At 34.1% G+C, this 22,050-nt stretch overlaps 1 protein-coding gene across 1 annotated transcript in view; it reads left to right on the top strand.

Annotated features, from left to right (window-relative positions):
• LOC130449313 (paired box protein Pax-6-like) overlaps positions 1–22,050 on the top strand; it is a 112,609-nt gene that overhangs the window by 88,672 nt on the left and 1,887 nt on the right. Inside the window, exons 6-8 of the mRNA XM_056787051.1 lie at positions 17,619–17,786; positions 21,131–21,398; positions 21,496–21,746. Of these exons, the coding sequence (XP_056643029.1) occupies positions 17,619–17,786; positions 21,131–21,398; positions 21,496–21,746 (687 nt within the window). The remainder of the gene's footprint in view (positions 1–17,618; positions 17,787–21,130; positions 21,399–21,495; positions 21,747–22,050) is intronic.

Below are 22,050 nucleotides of genomic sequence, written 5' to 3'. Positions count from 1 at the left end.
TGAAAACGAAAAAAAAATACGACCAATTGTAAAATTGAATCTAAAGAGAATTAGAAGAAACTGAGTCGTTTCTGATCAAATGTAAATAATTCAGAATTAATAAACCACAATAGTCGGAAACTGCATTATTCAGAGAGAAGAGGATGAGAAATGAAGATCAGTTTAATAAAAACTTTGTTGAATATGAAATATAAAAAAATGTTCCTTTGCAAATATCTTGTATTTTGCTTATTTGGAATATACCATAGCAAGATTAGGTACCTATGTATATAAAACAGGAAATTTCCAAATGATATGAAAAAGGGCCTATTTTTCAATAGATAACCTAATTTCGCTTCTCAGAAATCATATGTGGAACCTATAAAAATACTTTCATCATTAAGCTATTTGGATAATTTTTTATTAAATTTTTATTGCCTATTATTTGTTAACAACAAAAACTAAATAAATTTATATAAAGTTATAAAGAATTATTCACTGAGAACCTGCCTCACTGTCATCACTAGAAAAAGAAACGATTATCGGTTATATAAGATCATACACAATCCTATCTAACTTGAGCATTTCATTATCTTTTTTTATGACATGTACAACACAATTTTGCTAGTGAATGTTTGTCATATTTCCCAAGGCTTTATTAGAACATCCTTCACATCTTTTAGTTTAAAAGTAGTATTTTCGGCTGCTACGAGTACTTTATTTTTTACTCGAGCCCAAATCAATTCCATAGGGTTCAATTCATAATGATATGGAGACAGCTTAAGTGAAATATTTTTCCTACGACCACTTATGAAAATGTTAGATTGCACACTCATCATCATCAAAAAATAACAAATATTGAAATGCTTCTTTTTCTTATGTGATATATGGTCTCGAATGATAAAAGGAATAAGCGAATACAATATGAATTTGACTGGGTGCTGAAAGGCAATAGGCCAAATTTAAGAAAACTGAAGAAGTAGACAATATGATTTTTTTGGGGTTATATTAGTGTTATATAAAAATTGAAAGTTTGTTGTGATTTGTGTTCAAATACATACTAGTGTCTGCAAGATAATTTAAACGTTAAAATTAAGTGTTATTACTATTACTGGGTAATGTATAACGTAGTTGAATGAGAATTTATTTTCCATAGTGAAGAAAAACATTCTTCACTTTGTCTTGATTTTACTAACAGGTAAGTTAAAAGTTTAAAAATCATATTAAGTAGACTGTAGTATTAATTGTCAGACACTCAAGCAGTTTATATACTTTTTAACACATGTGTTGAAATACTAATTGTTTTAACTCAGTAAACGCATCACTGACGATTTCTACAAGAAAAAACGGTATATAATTGTATATGAAGTACCTATTCCGTTTCCATTATTCAATGAATATCCATTGGTACTTCATGCTTATAAATGAAAAATTACCTAGTTAGTAGAGTCATTCTCAAACTCTCACTTATGAAGTGCAGTCGTCACGCACATTCAACGGTGAATATACGCACGATTATAAAAATGTTGATATATCAATGTACACTTCTGATTGTAAGTGGCACTAGGGCGGATCGCAGAGAACGGAAACACCCTTCTTCGAAATATATCGTATAATTTAGATCCTAAGTATCGGTTATGCTTTATGAAATATGGAGGGTTACAGTCCTCTTAATGTAATAATAGATTATATTTCTCTCTATAAAATTAGTTTTGTTGTTAAGTCAAGTGTGAATTGTTCACTAATAAAGCGGGACTAAACGGCTACGGTAAAAGGGACAATAACAAATAGGTTCAGTTGACATTTGGATTTTTGTTGTTCTCTTTTATACAGCTTGACTTGTGCCATTTGTTCGGCACAGCTGAATAGTATACCTTTTCAACATCACTTCCAAACCACTTTTCTCAATACTTTGCTTAGTTTTGGTTATAGAACAGATTTCTCTATTATTAATAATAAAAACGTTTTTTTTTTTTCAAAAGCTTGCGATATAAAATGGTAAAATCTATGACGTTCCTTAGTTACGCTGTTTACGTAGGACAGACATGTTGATAATTACAAAATAGGGTAAAAAATCATCAATGCGATAAAAAACTACATTGAAAAACCACGGAATTCAAAGATTAAGACCAAACAAGAAACTAAGTAATAGCTAGTAACTAATAGTATTCCTGCATCGAAATATTAACACTTTTATTGTAATATTCGTCTAATGTCTGAAACACTGTCACGTCAAATGACTGAAATCTACGTCAGGTTTGTTCATGTAACTTTAGACAAATGTCCTCATGTGGCCATCTAGAACAGATGCCATCTTAACAAAATTGATAAATACCTGCAATCACAAATAATTCAGAAATAAATATAAAAATAACGAACAATTACTAGTGAGTATGATTACCCAGCAGAATTAAAGCAAACAACTATTGTTGTATCAATATCTCTTCCTCTGCTAGTTGTACCTCCCAACTGGTGTTTGTCGTTTTTGAGAAGACTTTTTGACATTTACTATAAAAAGGCACTCGAATCGACATTAAAAATTTCAGTAGGATTTGGATTGTTTTAATCAAATAACTGAAAAATTTCATCAGCATTCTCTCTATTGAAACCCCTACATCCTCCAATCAAATCACCTATGTTTGACTCAAAAAAATATTTTAGTTTTGTCATAAATCGTTAGAATCGCTTTTCTCTCCCCTTCGTATTATTTTTGATACCTTTGTGTGATGAAAACTGAAAATTAACCTTACGAATTTCACAAGTTTTTAAGCTACATATTATTCTTCCAGTTTTTAAATTCGATTCTCAAGTTTCTGATCAATCTCTACAGTGAAAATAATACGAGGATGGTCCCTCAAATACTTGGACCAACAAAGAAAACACAAAAATTTTGGAAAAATATATTTATATTTCAATGTAATCTCCTTTTAGCTCTATACCATATACTTCTCCCATCGATGTTTGATACCATTTTTATAATTGGGATTTTCAAACTACTCAAAATAACCTTCAACTGCCGACATCACCTCTTCATTGTTGGAAAATCTTTGACCACCGAGCTATTTTTTTCAAGTTTGGTTATAGAACATAACACAAGGGAGCTAAATCTGGCGAATAGGATGCATGAGGTAGCAATTCAAACATTAATTCATTAATTTTGGCCATTACAATAACAGATATGTAAGCTGGTGCTTTGTCTTGATGAAACTACACTTTCTTCTTAGCTAATAGTAACCGTTTTGCTTGATTTCTTCTCTCAAACGTTGCATAATATTCGCTCACACCAACGCTGTACCCTTGCCTGTAGATGGAACGGTCTTTGTATTCTTTGGAGCCGGTCTCCTTTTTTCAGTCCATTGTTTTGATTGTTCTTTTGTTTCTGGTGTGGGATGATGGGCTCATGTTTCATCCATGATTATAAAACGGCTTTATTGCTATGAAACATTGTCAAACACTCGATGGAAACATCTTCATGAGGCTATTTTTGTTCCATGGTAAACAAACGCGGCTCTCATCTTGCGTACAGCTTTCTCAAATCAAAATTTTCATTTAATATGCGATGTATCCCACATTTTGAAATACCACTGCGATGTTGGTCTTCGCAGGTCCTACGGCCTCGTTTAAACTCTGCTATCCAATATTTTACTATTGATAACGAAGGCGCAGTCTCAGCCAGAGTAGAATCTAGTTAAGCTTTTATATTGGTTGCACTAAGGCATTTAAAATAAAAGTAATGTATCACATAATCACATAACAGTGACCACTTTTTTCTATGAATACAAATTCACTGAAAACGTTCACTTTTGATGACTGTTCTTGTGTTCCTTCTAATATAGTGGTATTTTGATCAAGCCAAGTTCTTCTGGGTATATTCTTTGATTTACTCTAACGTTAAAAGCCTTTTCCATGTTGATTTTATTATATTATATATTCCACATATATCGTTAAGATGCATTTTCGGTTACTATATTTGCAATATTTCAGGTTTTTTAAACTCATTCTACAGAAAAATTGACATTAGAATCCTATGTTGCACTGATATAAATAAGGTAACTCGTACGTGGACCAAATTAGGAAACCAGCACATATTTCTTAACTTCACGAAACATTGTAAATATTACTTAGATAAGAAACTATGACAAGTTACCGAACACTTAACATTTTTGTTCTAAAGCTAGCTTAGACAGAAACATGAAAAACTAAAATGGAATTTAAGGAAAACAAACTCTTCTGATTTTTATACCTCTTAACTTTACTACACACACGATATCCTGTAATCTGCTTGTTTATAGATAAAACTTGCCATTTTAGAGAAGAGATGGCTCGGAGTTTTACAGACATTGAGGATTTATTTTCGAGGGAGGTATAATATTGGATCCTTTTCCTTATCATGAAGGTCTAGACTCTTTTATAGAATATCATTGGTAAAAAAGAATTATTTCCAAGTAAATTGTGTATTGCTTAAAAGTAGCGAAATATATTGAAAAAACAAAAGGATATTCTTTTTGCTTAAACATATACTTGTCTACTTCAACTTTTTGATGGGTCACCTCATTTAAATATTTAAAATCACAGTTCAGTTGCGACTTGTTTTACAAAAAGAACAAAAACTCCATATGGAAGATTCAAAAGTTATTTGTGTGCGTCTGTATGTGGATTTAGTTAAATAGATTATTTCTTATTATAAAGCTGATTTACTTTATCTGTTTTTGTTAATTAGTGAAGGTTACGACAAAGTGAAAATTATCTATTCTCATTACAAGAGCTTGCAATGCTAATGTTTTGTTTGGGTCAATAGACTTTACTTTAATCACCAAATATGGTGTGAAAAGTTTCATAAAATATGAAATACTTTCACTTGTACTGAAAACTTTATGATCAAATTGATTTTGGTCCCAAAATTTACAATTCGGTGAAACTAAAAATGTGTTTATCTCCATGTTTTCTTGGAATTTCGATTATAGTGACCTGTCCTGAATTGTGTAGCTACAACCTATATGAGAATGTATTTTTGAATGAGGAGTTGCCCAGTTTTGACTTTCGATGCTGACTTCAAGACGTTGAAGATATAAAAATCGAAGAAAGTCAGATTAGTGGAGAGAGCCACAATAATGATGGAGTTTCTGAAATTTGTTGGATCTGGATGTCATAGAGACACAACAAATCTGTGGTGATAAAAAATATGGGAACATAAAGAAGAAAAAATTCAGTTCGTGAGAAGAGATGATTCCTATGAAGAAAATAGGAAACGAAGAGAACTGGGACTATAAGAAGATCAGAAAAAAATAGATAGATAGTAGATGTACATGTAAATTGTTGCAACAACAAATCGTTCTAGTATACCCCAAGCTGATTGAAGAACAAAGACGTACATACGTAAGTAAATTTGATTTATTTTGGAAAATGGCTTGGTCAATGAAACGAGAGTATGTCTTGCCAAACTAAATCCAATTAAACGCGGACGAAGTTAAGAGACAAATTGAAGACGCAATTATTCTGCAAGTTATCATTTGGGTCAAAAGTATCAGAAGTATTGAGTTTTTAATAACATATTTAATAGTACTCTTGAGGTGAAGCTTGATTGTAGTATATTAGACAAATTCCAGAGAATCATGACGTTTTTAAATTCATTGGTTAAATTTGAATCTCATTATTGTCGTGCGTCAACAGAAAGACTATATGTAGAACCAATTTGGTGGACCAAACAAGAGTTATATCGATCTTCTGAAAATACATTTCGTGAAGAACAAGATCAGAAATACTCAGAAAAGGGTCATACATAAATAGAGGCCGACTCAATGCATTTTAAGAATGCGCGCATCGAGCGCACGGTGGTTCGAGCGCATAGATTCTATAGGAGGGTACATCGAGCGCACATTTGCATGTATAAAGACAGTATCTTCAATCCCCGTATTTAGCTTGAAATGTTTATTACCGTAAAAGAGTTAACAACGGAGTAACAAAGAACATCAATGCGATTATAGTCATAGTCTCCTAGCCTAAGCAAACTTAACTTAACCTAACCTAACCTAATAAAATCATTCTTAAATTGAAAGGCTTTTTGTGAAGAATTCAAAAGCTAACCTAATACCAAAAATGCTCTCATTCTAAAAAAATAGTTTCTTCTATCAATTTTTGGTCAATATTTTATATAATATTGAACATTTGCTCATTTTGGAAAATCTTAGATGTTGCCGATAGTTTTTCGTTTTATCTTAATGATAATAATTATTCAAGTTCGTATGTTTGCCCATCTCTACGGCTCTCTTCGGCAGATCAAATTTTCTTAAGCGCTCGTCGAACAATCTATCGGATTCGATACAGGTAGTGTGCGCTAGATAGGAAGCCGTCGACTTTAAAGGTTTGAAAGATGAACTAAAATAATTTTGAATTCGTAAAAATAATATTCTAATAGTACAGTTACAAAAAAGAAATTAAGCTAGGGGCTTGTGGGTGCTATAGCCCCAGGTCAAAAAGGGCCACATCATTTGGAAATCATTCTGTATTTTTTGATGTGTTGATACCACAAATCTAACGTATTGATATTATTTTGTGAATTTTTCCGGGTTTCCGAATTCCTTAAGGGGGCACCGTCATTATTTTAGCCCCGGGCCTTATAAATCTTAATCCGACCCTAATTGAGGGATAATAATAAAAACAATGTCATCGGCCAATTTATCGGCTGCGGTAGGCAAAGAAAACTACAAATTTTTTTAAGTAAGCAAAATACAAGAAAAATAAATTTATGAAGTTCAATCATTTTCAACTCAAATTCTAAAAACGGTCATTCGATCGGTCACGGGAGTAGTGTTAAAGATTATACTCAATAATTCCGACACTTGTCAATTACCTATGAGAATACACTGATTCAATAATTTTGTCTGGTAGACCTTATCCGGAGACGTGGTCTAAGAATCGGAATCCTTAAGCCAGTACTACACGATGCGTTTAGCGTTTGCGGTAACATTCGCTTCCAACGCACGGCTTTATATTGGAAGGAAGGCTAGAACCTTACCTAAACTTACCTAAAGAAATGAGAATGTTGTTATAATTAAAACTCTAGTGAAAGCAAAAGTGATGATATTTGGTTTTATTATGGCAGAAGCATATTGTCAACAAAAACTCGCAGAATTGCAAAATGAATTAGATCTTTATTAAATATAAATCACATACCCAAATTTAGTCAAATGTGTTAAAAAATTGTTGCCACGTATTCCACGCATCACTCAAGTTCCTTGAGTGAGACATGGCACAAAAAAGTTGGAAAACACTGGTCTATTCAGAGCTTTGAGCCAATTCACCTGAGGTAGTTGTTCGAGGTCGTAGGCTGAAAAATGTCGCCAATGAAATACATTGAAGATGTATTTTTCAATGCGTCGGTAGGAGTGTAATGGCGTGCACCCTGCGCCCTTTTAACAATGACACTAGTTTTCTTATCAGTAATTATATATTAACAATCATTTTACTTCCTAGTATCATCAACTATGAAAGCGGGTTTGGGCGTTTTTCCGTTTTTTTGACTAAAAAAAGTTAATTATTTCATTTCGGTAACGCATAAATGTATGTTGTGTATTCACATTAACGCCAAATATGATAATAATAATTTCTTGTTTTCGGTCTACTGACCAGAATCGATCCTCGATATTTTTTTTTAATAACTTACGAAAACAAGTTTAAATATAATATCTTGTATCACACGACACCGGTGCTCGTTTTAATTTAAATAAACAATTAAATATTGAAACTTATACATAATGTATAATATCTATTAAATGTCACCCCGCCTATGAGAGACTCATTCGCTTCCTCCTTATCATCTGTTTCTGGTTGGCTGATTTCACCACGACAGATCTGAAGGTCTTATCTTAGACGAGAGAAAGACCGGCCCACCCAAACAGAAAGGAGAATGCATCCGCCATATCCCCCTTCTTTCTTACCCTAACACAGAGTCGGATCTTCTAGGAAGAAGCGGTTGATTTGGTTTGTACAATAGATTACCCGTTTATCTTTTTGAATAAATGATCTTGATTTTACGTCTATTTTAATAAATAACGTCTTTTTATAGAAAAGTTTTTTGTCGTTTCGACCTCACTCAAAATATTATACTATGTAGTCGGATATGAATTAATCAATCACCTACAACATGAATATCACAATACAATCTATTTTAATCATACAAACATTTTTTGACCTTAATAGTTGACAAACAAAAAAATCAATTCAAATTATTTATAGTTCATGAAAGAGAATTATTTACTCAATCCTTGACTCATTTTTATGCATGTTTTTTATATTCGGCTCTGTTACAAGGATTGTTGAGATTTAAGTTTATTGTTTTTCTGGTTGGTTACTGCAGTTTTATTTTGTATCTTATTGGTGACTTCTTAATCTATTTTTTAGACATAGAGATGTTTGCCTTACGTAAACATGTAAACGCATACAGGGTAGACTAGGTACGATTGAAATATTTTAGTATTTATCGTGTATAGAATGGTGATTAAGGGTTGTGGGGACATACAAACTGATTGTTTTAATTTAATTATTTGCATTTGATTCTATTAAGCAATGTTTACTACATTACATTTACACACATTTTATTTAACTGATTTATCACCGCATTTGGCTCGCTTTCCTAGTTTTTGTTTTTAAATGTTGTAATAAATTCTGCAATATCTCTTGAATCTGGTGTTTACTGGAGTTTGCTCAAAATTCTCTTTTTTAACTCATGAGTAGTTGCTTCCCAACCTTCAGGATGTACGTTTCATTTCAAATTTCACTAGAAACGTTCAGTTGCACTCAGTTGAGGCACATTAGGAACATTATTAGAGCTCTCAATAAATGGAATATTCAACTTTGCAAAAGCTCCCACGACGCCCCTCGCTTAATGAGCAGTTGCCATATTTGGCCAAAAGTGCATTAATCGAGATATAACACACTCTTTCTCATATATTTTGGCGGTTACAGAATTTTCCGTAACGACAAATATATACTTTGATGTCCAAGTAATGTATGATGTACTCGTCTATTGTGACATAAGAGAATGGTCCTAGAAGTACCTGGTCTAATAAATAAAAAAACACAAAAATGCTGGAAAAAATATATTAATTTTTCAACATAATGTCCTTTTAGCACCACACACTTTTCCCAACGATGCTCCACACACTTTTTACTATAAGAATATTCAAGCTCCTCAGAATAGCCATTAACTGCCGATATCACCCCTTTATTGCTGGATAATCTTTGACCACCGAGCCATTTTTTCAAGTCTGGAAACAGACAATAATCCGAGGAAAATAAATCTGGCGAATAGGATTAATCAGGGATCAATTTAAACTTTAATTCATTCATTTTGGCCATTGCAATACCGGATGTGTGCTCGATGCTCGATTTCTTTCCTCAAACAGCCAGACAGACCCACATTTCATGCATGATTATAAAACGGCGCAAAAATTCAAGTTCAAACACTTGAGCAAGCGTTGCAGTTTGCGAAGTGAAGTTTAAAGGTTCTAGCCATGATCCCTGATTAGCTTTTCAAAGGTCATCCGACTCTGTTTGTTTTAAGTGGAGTACGACGGGCCTAAGGAAAGACATATGTGTTCAGCATTTCTTTGCTTCACACTAACAATGAATCCAGTTTGGCGAAAGCTAATTTAAATATTTGGTAGTATTTTCATTGATTTGACCGGTTGGTTTCATTTCTATCGCAGGTAGAATTTGCAACTTTCTTGGATACAGACTATCGCCAACAATTTTGACTATTTCTTCGTTTTAAAAGTGTAGTGATGGATCCAGGTTTCATCTACTATTATGCCTGGGAAATGTTAATTCGAATTCTTCAGTTATTATAAAACTATTACGTTTTTTTGATATGCCGATAGCCTCTTCTATCTCTCTTATCAGTGCCGTTTTATAAACTATTTCGTTTATATCGCCAATTGTCGCAGGTTTGGGGCGTTCCGAACGCTCGAGGTCAGTCGAGTGGTGTAGAACGACTCACTAATATGATAGTCAAATATACTATTATATCACTCAATAAGTCGTGTAACTAACTGAGAAAACCACATTTTTGCCAAAAAATTTTATTCATCAATGTGATCTCCTTCAAGAGCAAAACAATCATTTCAACGCTAATTTCTCTATGCCGTGCTTGTATAAGGATTTATCTTTTGCTTCAAATAGATATCAGTATTTTTTTGAGATCGGCGAATAGACAGTAGTCACTGGGGACCAGATCTGGACTATACGGCAGATGAGGAAGTATTTCAAAGTGTAATTCGTTCAATTTAACCATCATTGCCGTAAGTCTTGATGAAATAGTGATTCGTTCTTCGACATATGAGGCCGTTTTTCCTCGATTTTTGCATTCAAACGATCCAACAACTCTACGTAGTATTGGCTTTTGATTGTCTCTCCCTTTTGGAGACAATCCATGAAAAATATTCCATGCATCCCAAAATACTAAAGCGATAACCTTCCCAGCTGACTATTGTGCCTTTGGTCGCTTCGGATGTGGTTCACCGGCTTCAGTCCACTCAGATGATGATCGTTTTGATTCCGGAATAAAGTGATGAATCCATGTTTCATCCATTGTCACATATCGATGCAAAAAATCTGGTTAATTACGTGTAAACATGGCCAAACACTGCTCTGAATCATCAATAAGTTGTTACTTTTGATCGTAGTCTTATATCACCCATTCTCTACGTATATTCAAACCAGACCAGTTGTCTATCACTGATATCTATTTATGTTAGATTTTTATGACCTTTCCAATCCTCTCATTTATAACCCTTTTCATCCTGGATCATCCCGCTGCTCTCATCTCATCTCCATCAGAAATTCTTTACCTTCGAATATCTACTAACTTTCAAGCAAGGATATTGCTTTTTTCTCTTGAGCAATATTTTTTGTTTCGTACAACGATCGATTATTTGATAGTAGTCCCAGTTATTTTGTAAAACAGTTTTAACCACCTAATTTATATATTGGGTAGATTACACCTCATACGTTTATCTCGGAACTATGTCCCTTCAAAACTATTCACAAAGCTCAGTCTCCAAAAATAGTATTATATGCCCTCTTAATAAAGATAGTAAATAAACACTTGAGTGAATTTGAATATACAATCAAAACCTATGCTCCAGCATACCAATTCGACTTCTGAACTCAGGTTTTAACTCAAGATTTCACTATAAGAAAGCTTATCTATTATATTTGTTTCCCATTTCTGCGAGACCGGATGAAAGTGTCTTGAAAGGAGAACTAGAAATATTTTTTGACCTTTGCAAAAATGAATCGGATGGTGTAAAGTCCATGCGAGCAGTTCTAAATATAGCAGCTTAAAATTTAAAACTGTTCTGAAATCTACCACGACTATTTGCGAACTAGTATTCACTTCTGGCTATTAAACAGCAACCAATGAGAGAAAATTTAGCCAACTCCAGTCGTAAAAAATGCCTACAGGACGACAATGGCCGAAGAAAGGCTAAATTCTTTGATGCTAATGAAAAGCGAGAATGACTTGGTCGACAAGATGATTCTAAAGGAAATGGCTGTTAGATGGACCAAATTAAAAGAGAAACGCCTTCACATTAAAGTTTAATTTTAATTTAGCTAGTCTTATAAAAATTGGATTCTCGGGTTTTTAGGCCGTCGTCGTTGGTTTACTTTAGTACTCGACTGTAAACCGAGCAAAAGTCAACATCTCTCTTGAAAATGCCAGGCAATGGACCAGGCGAAACATCGAGTACTACTAAGTAAACCAACGACGGCGGTCTAAAAACCCCAGAATCCAATTTTTATAAGACGATGGCCGCGAAAACCTTAAACAACTGACATTTTACTATTTCTAAAATTAAATTTTATCAGACTCTTTTGATTAAACGTTATGTGAATTACCCGTTTTTTTTTAAAATTAATCTTCATACAAGAATTTAATCATCTTTATGAAAGTAACATTCTAGTTAGGAATTTTTTGAGTACAAGTTGGGAAAATTTACTTCTTCTACCCCCCCATTAAAATGCCTTCGCGACGCCGGTGGTTAATATCGATTAAGCGTGATCAAGTAATTGTTTAGTTAAAATTCACAGTTATGTTTGTCAATAGAATTCCAGTATACATGATTTAAGGTCTGCCGAGTCATCGAATCGCAAATAGACTTGGAATTCCTCGGGCATCAGTTATCCTAATAGTATCGTGAGACGTGAAACTAGGCATCTTAGAATTCTAATGGGTATGAAGGTTATGATTCAGCTGACCTAACTCATTTTAGAAGAACGTACAGTCGATTCATTTCACGTACCACAATACAGAGGAAACTTGTTGGACTCAGGCTATTTCCCAGACACATGGCCGCTCCTTTACAGTAAACACAGGGACACAAAGACTGGCTTTCAGTTCAATAGTGAAATGTCCTTTTTCCAGACGAAACTAGATTCAGTATAGATAAATACCAGGTGATACAAGGTTCGGAAAAGGCTAGGACTAGAAAGGCTATATTTTGCCAGCGAAGTCGTTACATACTAAGGAACTAAGGAACACTAATGCATGGTCGTCGTACGAAGATTATTCCATTTACAGATTATTAATAAGTGGATAGATATGTTCGAAACATCGATGAACATATTATTTATCCTCTCTGTAATAAAATGAGAGTCAGATTCATTTTTATGGATGACAATGCTAGGCCCCATCGCAAGAGTGCACAATGCACTCGATATTTGGAATGTAGGCGCCATCTCAATCAGAATTAATTCTCCAAGAACTCATACTCGCGGCCCGAAAAGAATGGAAAAACATCCAAATGGATACCATTAACGCCATTATAATTTCCGTACACAGGAGGAAGCATATCGAATATTAATTCATTAATTAGTTTTGTTCTAGATTTCAAATTCTGCTAAACTTTTTATTATGAGCAACTTTCCTTCAATTTCTTCAATTTGAATTTAATGCAATACACTTCTTCTTGACTCAAAATAATAGTGTATCAATTTGACAAACATAAGGAGGTCTAATAATTTTAGCTGTGCGCATAAAATGAATAGTACGAAACAACATCTCCCCTCAGTTCATTCCTGTACGAAATCACAAAACTCACACTGTATAGCGTCGCGGCGGGCGCCGCGTTATGTTATCGTTAACTGGAAGGCTCTACGTGTTAAAGAAACCATACATTATCGCCGGTTATACGCGTTTTAAACGCGAATGTAAAAGCACGAGGGTAGATACGAAGATAAAATAATGAGAGTATATTTTGATAGTGGTATTTTTTATTCATGAAAATATTTATGAAACCGAGTGAAAAGTTTCATACAATGGAAAGAATATAATCACTTATAGAAAATCATATAACGTCTTATTAATGTAATAATGTATATAATAGGTAGACAATACGAGGTCAATGACATGAATATGCTTTTGTTTTGTTCATCTGTGTGTATACAGTCCTTACGTTCGGAGGAACGATATTTTTAGATATCAGGACAGTTTATAAGATAATGAAGTCGATGTTGTTTACGCTTAATCAGAGGATACGATTCATGTTTCCAATATCATACAGATTGTCTTGCTTAATACCATTTTTAATTGCTGAGGTTATGTACTTACATTTTTTGAGATTCTTCCTATTTTTCGCAGAATTTATTCTTGAATTTTCATTATTTTGATTCGACACGTTTCACATGAAATTATAGCTTTGACCGCTTTTTATAGTATCGCAAGCATTTTTATCAACAACGGAAAGTTGACAGTTTATTTTTAAAAATTGAGAGAAATTGAAATGATTTATTTGTATAACAACCAAATGGATATAGAGAAATCTGCAAATATCTCTTGTCTGTCGCTTCTGTTAGAAATTTCGAGGAAGCAGTATAAAGCCAAATAGACTGCTAAAGTAGTTTTGGGATTCTTGCTTTTGACGTGCTTTCACAGAAAAAATGCTGTTTTAAGGTATCCATCAAGCTTATAGTGTGAATAGTCCACGTTGAAGTCCACCTTTCTTATAGAGGAAAACATAGATACGTGACGTTTTTCGTATTTATTTACACTCTTTCTATTCTTGGGGTGAATTAATAAACACTGTTTCTTACGTTCTTAATTTATTTACACACTATACAATACCCTCATCATATAATATTTTACTTATAAATATCACTTAAATAATTTCCGCGATTACTTTTACTGATTCAATCTTTTCCCTACGACTATTTGTTTAAAATTGAACTAAATGCGCTACATAAACTTATTTATATACCAAAAATAGAATTCCACAACGTTCTAGAACAAAAAGAAACACAACAAATAAATAAATAGACTTTCCTAGAAATTATTTAAAAGAAATACTTTGATAAACCGCCTTCTATAATAAAAAGTTCTTCAAAGGCGTGTCCATGGTTTATATAAAAACAGATTAAAGGCGCCGGTCGAATTCACCAAATTTTAAAATTCCATTGTATCTGAACAGGACCGGCCTAAGGAGTATGTTCGTAATAGATATTTCCAACGCTGCACACTAATTGCGTCCCTCGGTCAATGGACCTATAAAGGTCTAGACTAGTTGCGTCCGGGCTGACCATTTTCTTATCAACTACGCATTACTAAGAATTATACCACCTCTAAGTTTTAATTTAATTAGATTAGGTTGGGTTACGTTTTTGGTCATAGAATTTCAACCTATTACTTTAAATTTATTCTCATCCATGGTAGTTATCTCAATACCAGAGGGGGTATTATTATTAATAAGTTATAATAATTAAATATTATTTTATTTAAGCTTCAGGTAAGAAAATGGTTAACCATAATTAAATATTTAGATATCTATAATCCTGGGAAGTATGCATCCATTTCCAAGTATCCCAAGCTTCGAGCATAAATGTAAATAATGTTCATTATTCTAATAATTGTAGTATTGATATTCAACTCATTTAATATTACTCAATGATTTGTCCTAATTATTTCATGACAATCCTCGTAATAATTCGTTTATGAAATTAAAAATGACCTCAAAGACGGACGGACAGACGGATGTACAAAACGCTAGCGCATTTTTTTTGTAAAAGATGCGCTAAGAATTAATATAATAGCGGGAAGTTAATAAATAAGGAGCTGTTTTTTTAATTAAATAAGATATCCGATTTATATATTATAAATTATTATTTACAACCATATATGCAATGATGTCATTGAAGATTAGAAAGTGTCATATTGAACACCTCTACTTACCGCCCTCATTTCCCGTCATCACTTCGCACCCTCTAAAATATTGTGATCGTTAAAATTTTTCTCATCTATTCTAGATGAATACTTTTTATTTTTAAAAATATAACACATTGACAAATATTATAATATCTATTCAATGGCCAGCAATAAAAACCAACAATGAACTGAAATACAACAAACTACTCATAGAAATGAAGCCTACATTGAATTTTGTCATTTTAGGAAGGCCAACAGTTTCCCATGTTTGGAAATATCAGTTTTTTCTTCAATTTGCATCGTTCGAATCATACTGTACATTGCCCACATCTTTTGTCTGGTTTGTTCTCAAAAATATGCTATATAATTCATTAGCTTTTAGATAGCGATGCTTACCTTTTTCCGGCACCAACCTGTGTGCTGCTGCGCCAGCAGCCTGTTGTATAGGGTGCGGCAGCATAACTTCCTTTTTTAAAAAGTTCGCCATTTAGTCGGTAGATGTCGTAACGGAGTGCTAGTGGTCTCGTTCGAGAGGGGGGACTATAAAGTTTTGTTTCGGCACAGTTCAGTCGCCATCATGCGTTGGAACAGTGAGGAGCGTGCGTTTGCCGTTGAAGTTTACTTTTCGAGCGGATGTTCTGTGATCGCAACCCAGCGCGCCTTTCGGAATCGCTTTAATTTAGCCCCCTTGGCCCCTGTCCCGGACCGGAAATCAATTGTTACGTGGGTCACTACGTTCAGACAAACTGCAAGTGTGACAAGACGAAGAACTGGAGTCCCTCGGCCCATTAGATCACCGGAGAACATTGAGTTAGTTAGAACTTCAGTGTTGCGATCACCACGGCGTTCTGCGCGCAAACATGCGTCTGCCCTTGGACTTTCCGATCGTTCTGTGAGGAGAATACTTCATGATGATCTTCATTTTCATCCATACAAGATGGCAATTGTGCAGGAACTTTCTGAACGTGACTTCAATTCTCGGAGGAACGCGTGTGAGGTTTTTCTGGAAGTCGTTCCTGAGGACGCTATTGTTTTTTTTAGTGATGAAGCCCATTTTCATTTGTGTGGATCCGTAAACAAACAAAACATGCGCTACTGGGCTGATACCAATCCTCGACAATTGCATCAACGGCCTTTGCATTCACCTAAAGTCACAGTGTGGTGTGCAATTTACTCACGTGGAATTATTGGTCCCTGGTTCTTTGAGGAAAATGAAGTCACAGTGACAGTGAATTCGCACCGGTATGTAAACATGTTACAGGAATTTTTTTTCCCACGGCTAGATGAGTTGGACTTAGGGGACACTTGGTTCCAACAAGACGGAGCAACGGCACACACTTCAAGAACATCGATGGCTGTTTTGAGGGAACACTTCCCAGAGCGCCTTATCTCAATTAGGGGCGATTTGGAGTGGCCAGCCCGCTCTCCCGATTTGACCCCTTGTGATTATTTCCTATGGGGTTTTTTGAAATCCCGTGTGTATGTGAACCGTCCAAGGACCCTACAAGATTTGAAGACGAACATCCAGGAAGAAATTGCCAACATAACGCCTGCTATGCTGGCAAGAGTCATGACAAACGCCAGAAATCGGTTTACTCAGTGTATGGAGAATGGGGGACGTCACCTAACTGATTTGATCTTCAAAACTCAGTAAAACAAAACTTTATGTATGTGCCTGTATTATAAAAAACGAATAAAAATTTTCTGATTCATACAATAAGTTTTATTAACTTTTGAAAAAAAGGAAGTTTTGAGGAAAACAATCCATCAATTATTGGCGAACTTAATATCCATCCGACTTTACCAACGTTTATTTATATTGGTGACATTTATTTACCACATAGCAACAGTATACACAGCAACAATTTTTTGTTAAATGTAATATTTTAGGTATGCTCAAAACGAAATAAACATTTTTTAATTTTGGTAGGAAGTTCTATCTCTGTCTCGAGATCATAGCTAACCTCGACGCTTCGCGTCTTGGTTAACTGTATCTAATCTCTCGACAGTAATGAAATGCTTCCCAGCTCGGTGTGTAATATACTATTATCACTCGTTGTCAAAGGCAATCAATACCTTATGGTAATTATTACTCACGTCCTTCACAATAGTGTCAAAATGCGATGTTTGTATAATAGCGAGGAGAAAAAAAAAGTGATCGCACTCTCAGCGCGAGGAACTATATGTTGATGGATGTCTAATGATGTCGATTCACGTAAATTTATGTCATTTGAGGTAATTTGGCCAATATGATCCAACCAAAAACCCGATCTAGCTACCTGTAAGGAGATATCTCTTCTACAGACAGTCGAATGGATGGACAAAACGCTAGCATTTTTTGTAAAATATGTGCTAAAAATAATTGTTGTATTAGTGTACATAACTTATTAAGAGTCGCTTATATCTTGTAGATGATACGTGCTAATCATTTTTTTTATTCTAGGCGTAGAAATAGATGGGGTTCACTCTGATGAAACTAACTCTGGTGATAATTCTAACGCTGGCTCGAGTATAGGTCCAGATGATGATCAGGCAAGATTAAGATTAAAAAGAAAACTACAGAGGAATCGAACGTCGTTTACCAATGACCAAATTGACAGTTTGGAGAAAGGTACGTTAATATTTATTATCTTAAATGCAATTTAAAATATACGTTGACAATAGCCTCTGAACCCGCCAAACAAAAAAATAGTTTTTGTATTAAATAATAGTACATTCGTTGCAAACACATATGAAATACATAGAGTACCATGAATGAATAAAGCAAAGAAAAGAAAAATATGACATTATTTTAATAACAACCGTTCATAACGTATTTCCAGTTATCGACTCTCATATTTTTAATTATTATTGGAAAATGTAGCTAACTGCTAATCATATTGCAAAATATTATAAGTAAAATAGAAAAAAAATGTAAGGAAAACAGACGTAAGAAAAAAAATTGACAAACTGTCTTTAGTAACGATATTAGAAATGATATACTGCTACCTGTTAATAGTACTAATTCTCGAAGCATATAAATTGCATCCTTACATAGTTAGCAATTTCCAAAGAATTACTGGAACATGATATTAATAGAGGGATGCAGTTTTGTGAACAAATTATGGATCAAATAGACACGAGCAACATTCTGGTAGAGTACATTCTATTTTTTAATGAACCTCAGTTTATGCTAAAATATTCAGTAACATCTTCGATATTGAAAAAATAAGCATCTATTCTAGAAAAGGGAAGGACTTATCCAACTTCCAGAAAATATTGAAGGCGTGGACTGGAATTGAAGTCGATTTATAGGACCAATAGTCTTTGATAACACTCAGTGATACAATGGTACCCTATACAGATCTCTGGATGCAATAAAACGTAGCGCCTCTCCATTTTGCAATGTGTTCAAGCAAATGGCTTGATAGCAGGATATCAATTTCAATCCTTTAGACTTCTTTTTATAACGTACTTGGGAAGCAGTTTATAAGACCAAACCAGCAAATGAACGTACATTTTTGAATTAAATCGGTAGATATGTTTACAACGAATTCCGATCGTGTTTAGGATATTAGATACAAAATAATCATTGGGCAACATGTAGAGTATTTGTCTAACTGGAATAATTAAACTAACAGAAGTGTGTCGATCAACTCGTTTCGACTTTTGGTGAGGAAGCTCCTTCTAATGACACCATGCTTCGCTGGTTTTCCGAATCGTAGTCGCACTTCGCTACAGGATGAATTTCGTGATGATCCTCCAAAATTGACTATTGACATACTATGAGATTGAGTCATACTTGGGTATAGTTCCATTAGCATGCATCCAATATTGCATGAACATTTGATTGTCAAAACGATTTATCCGCGTTGGATAGCGCATAATTTAACAATCGCTCAAAAAAAAACTCGTTTCGATTGGTGCAAGAAAATGCTGAAAAATTTCAATCGCGGTGCTTCAAACACGTCTATTGTAACAGGCCACAAATCATGGATCTATCCATATGAACCCGAAACTAAACAACAAAACACTTCGAAACAAATGGTAGCCTGTTTTTTTTTTTTTTGGAATAACTGGACATGTCGTCACCATTGCATTAGAGCAACGTAGAAGTATTTTCCACCACGGTAATGCAAACTATCACACATCAGTACAAACAAAAATGTTTTTGAACAGTCAAAAAATGCTTCGACAATTGATTTCATAACTCTAAAATGAGTCAGTCTGTATACATTATTATTGTATGAAACAAATTACGATTAAAAATACTTTAGTATTTAGACCCGTATAGAAATGGCTAGTTTACTATTAGCACGTGGTACTAGTAATGGTACTAATTTTAGGACAAGTCAGTTGTACTTGTGAAGTGGTCAGTAGATGCAGTGGTTATTGTATTTTTAAAAAATGTCTTCTGATCCTTTACACAGCAGTGTTTTGAGACAAATTTTGGTGCTTTGAATACTCTTTTATAATAACTGACAGATGAAGACCCTACAGAGTACTTCAACTTTATGAGAATGAATCTTTCAATATTTTAAGAACTTTAGGCACTTGTAAATCCTTTAATAAAGAAAACTGATACGGCAATGAGAAGAGCTATGATTGGAAAATGACCGTGTTCTTCAACCACTTTACCCACACGACTATTTATATCTAAGCGTGAGGAGCGCTGCACGTACTTGTTAACTGTACAGCACTTAGACTGTAGCAGTTGCTAATTTTTGGTAGCACAAAACGGTATTTTAGTAAGGCTAAAAGACATACGCCACTATGAATAATCTTTTATTTAGCAACTACTTTAGGTCGTAAAGCTACAGTAGTTGGTGCCTTATTGACTTCTGTCGATATAAATTGAGACACTTTCAGGATAAAAAGTTATAATAAAATATGACTACACTACACAAAATGTTAAACACAAAACTTGTCCTGCGCCCAAATACAGTAAATAACACTTGAAACGTAAATTGAATAAAAGAACTATGTTAATTCATCAAGAGAAATTAATTTTGACTTTTCATTTTTTAAATGCACTGACAACTCACTCCCATTTTTTTTTGAGATCAGGTAGTCGTAAATTTATTAATCATTTTTGAAAGATCATCGATTCTAAAATCGAATGATCATTCATTGGTTTGAGAATATAATTCTCGAACAAGCTATATTGCCAAAAACTAAACTTCAAGATATTTGAGGACAGTAGACTCATTTTTTACTTTACAATACTTATTTCAGTTTGTCAACATCCTCTGTTCCTGTCCAACTTTTTCTTGATTGTTTAACTTTGTTAAGTTCGATCCAGTAGCACATATTTAATAATTTAATTTTGATTTTCAATGCGTCTTTTAAGTGAAACCAAAATCGTTAAATTGAAGTTCTTCCAATAACTCATTCATAGCATTTTCACTCGCATCTCTTTTCTTATAATTGATATCCGTAGTATTCTACAAACAACGTCCCACTTCAGCTCCGGCATTGTAACAGCCTACAACTACTGGTAGACATACAAACAACTGGAGAATGGCGACTAGCGTTATGAAGTGCTAATTCACTAGTGCTAGTAGTCAGTGATTGCCCCCTCCACTTCGTAACACTTGTATTACCAAGCAAGCAAAAAGCAACTAGCAGTGAGTAAAATGTTTGCGTGCTAATTTTTTTAGAAGGGCTTATCAATTAGCTGCTAGTACAAGTACACAGAAGTCTGCTAGAATATGAGTGTTTTCGTAGTATGATTATTATAAAATTATACACCAAGGTGTACTAACTATAATATATTTTCGAGCTTTCAAATATTTATCGTCTGGGATTGAAATTATATAATATATATTACAATATATAAATCACGACATTATTACCTCTAAAATGATTTGGAAAACGTTTTAATGAAATGAATAACAGTGCTCCAGCTACAATTTTTAGTGCGAACGGAAAAATATTTTTTTTTTCTCTCAATTCAAATGGAATATTTCTTTATAGAATTCGAACGGACACATTATCCAGATGTATTTGCAAGAGAAAGGCTAGCAGCGAAAATTGGTTTACCCGAAGCCAGGATCCAAGTATGGTTTTCGAATCGACGAGCGAAATGGAGAAGGGAAGAGAAGTTAAGAAACCAACGAAGAGGGACGTCTGTTTCAGCAGAGCATCCGGTTTCGTCCGCTTCCCCTCCAAGGATACAGACGTTTAATAATACTACGATGTATTCAACAATTGCACCAACCATGTCTATTGCTGAAACATACAGGTAAGCATATATATATATTATAAATTGGTTCAATTACATTTATTACTTGTGTGATATCACTTAAAAATATTTTGGTTAATTGTATATTCTTTTTCAGTCCAATGTCTACTATGTCTAGTTTTACACACAATAGTTTAGCATCCGGAATGGGACCTTCGCCAGCCGCTTGTTTGCAACAAAGAGAAAGTCCAACAATGACTGGTGCAATGGGAGGATACTGTATGGGTCGACCTCCAGGATACGATCTCACGGGACTTGGTTACGGAGCTAGACCCTCACCTTGCAGCCCTTCACAACCATATCAAGTAAATGGTCACCAGTACAATAACAGTGCTACATCTTCTACAGGTAAATTTAACTCATATAATTATACATCACTGGATATTTAATGACAATTTTATAGTTGTGGTAGAGTTCTAATATGAGTAAGTAACAATCAACCAATTGCAAAAACATTATAAGGGTAGAAAAATAACTTTGCTATGCTGCAATACGTATTTCCGAATATTTCTTCGTAGAAAACCTTCAACGTGCCTCGTGCGTGTCGTAAAAGGCAACTAAAATGATATTTTACTCTTCTATCCCTACCTTGTTTCACTGGTCTCTTCAACCAGCCTTTATGTATAAACATTATGTATAATTTACGGAGTAA

This window comes from Diorhabda sublineata, chromosome 10, assembly GCF_026230105.1.
Source record: "Diorhabda sublineata isolate icDioSubl1.1 chromosome 10, icDioSubl1.1, whole genome shotgun sequence".
In the NCBI taxonomy this organism is placed as follows: Eukaryota; Metazoa; Arthropoda; class Insecta; order Coleoptera; family Chrysomelidae; genus Diorhabda; species Diorhabda sublineata.
Note: the sequence above shows the minus strand (reverse complement) of the source record. Positions and strands in the feature narration are given on the sequence as shown.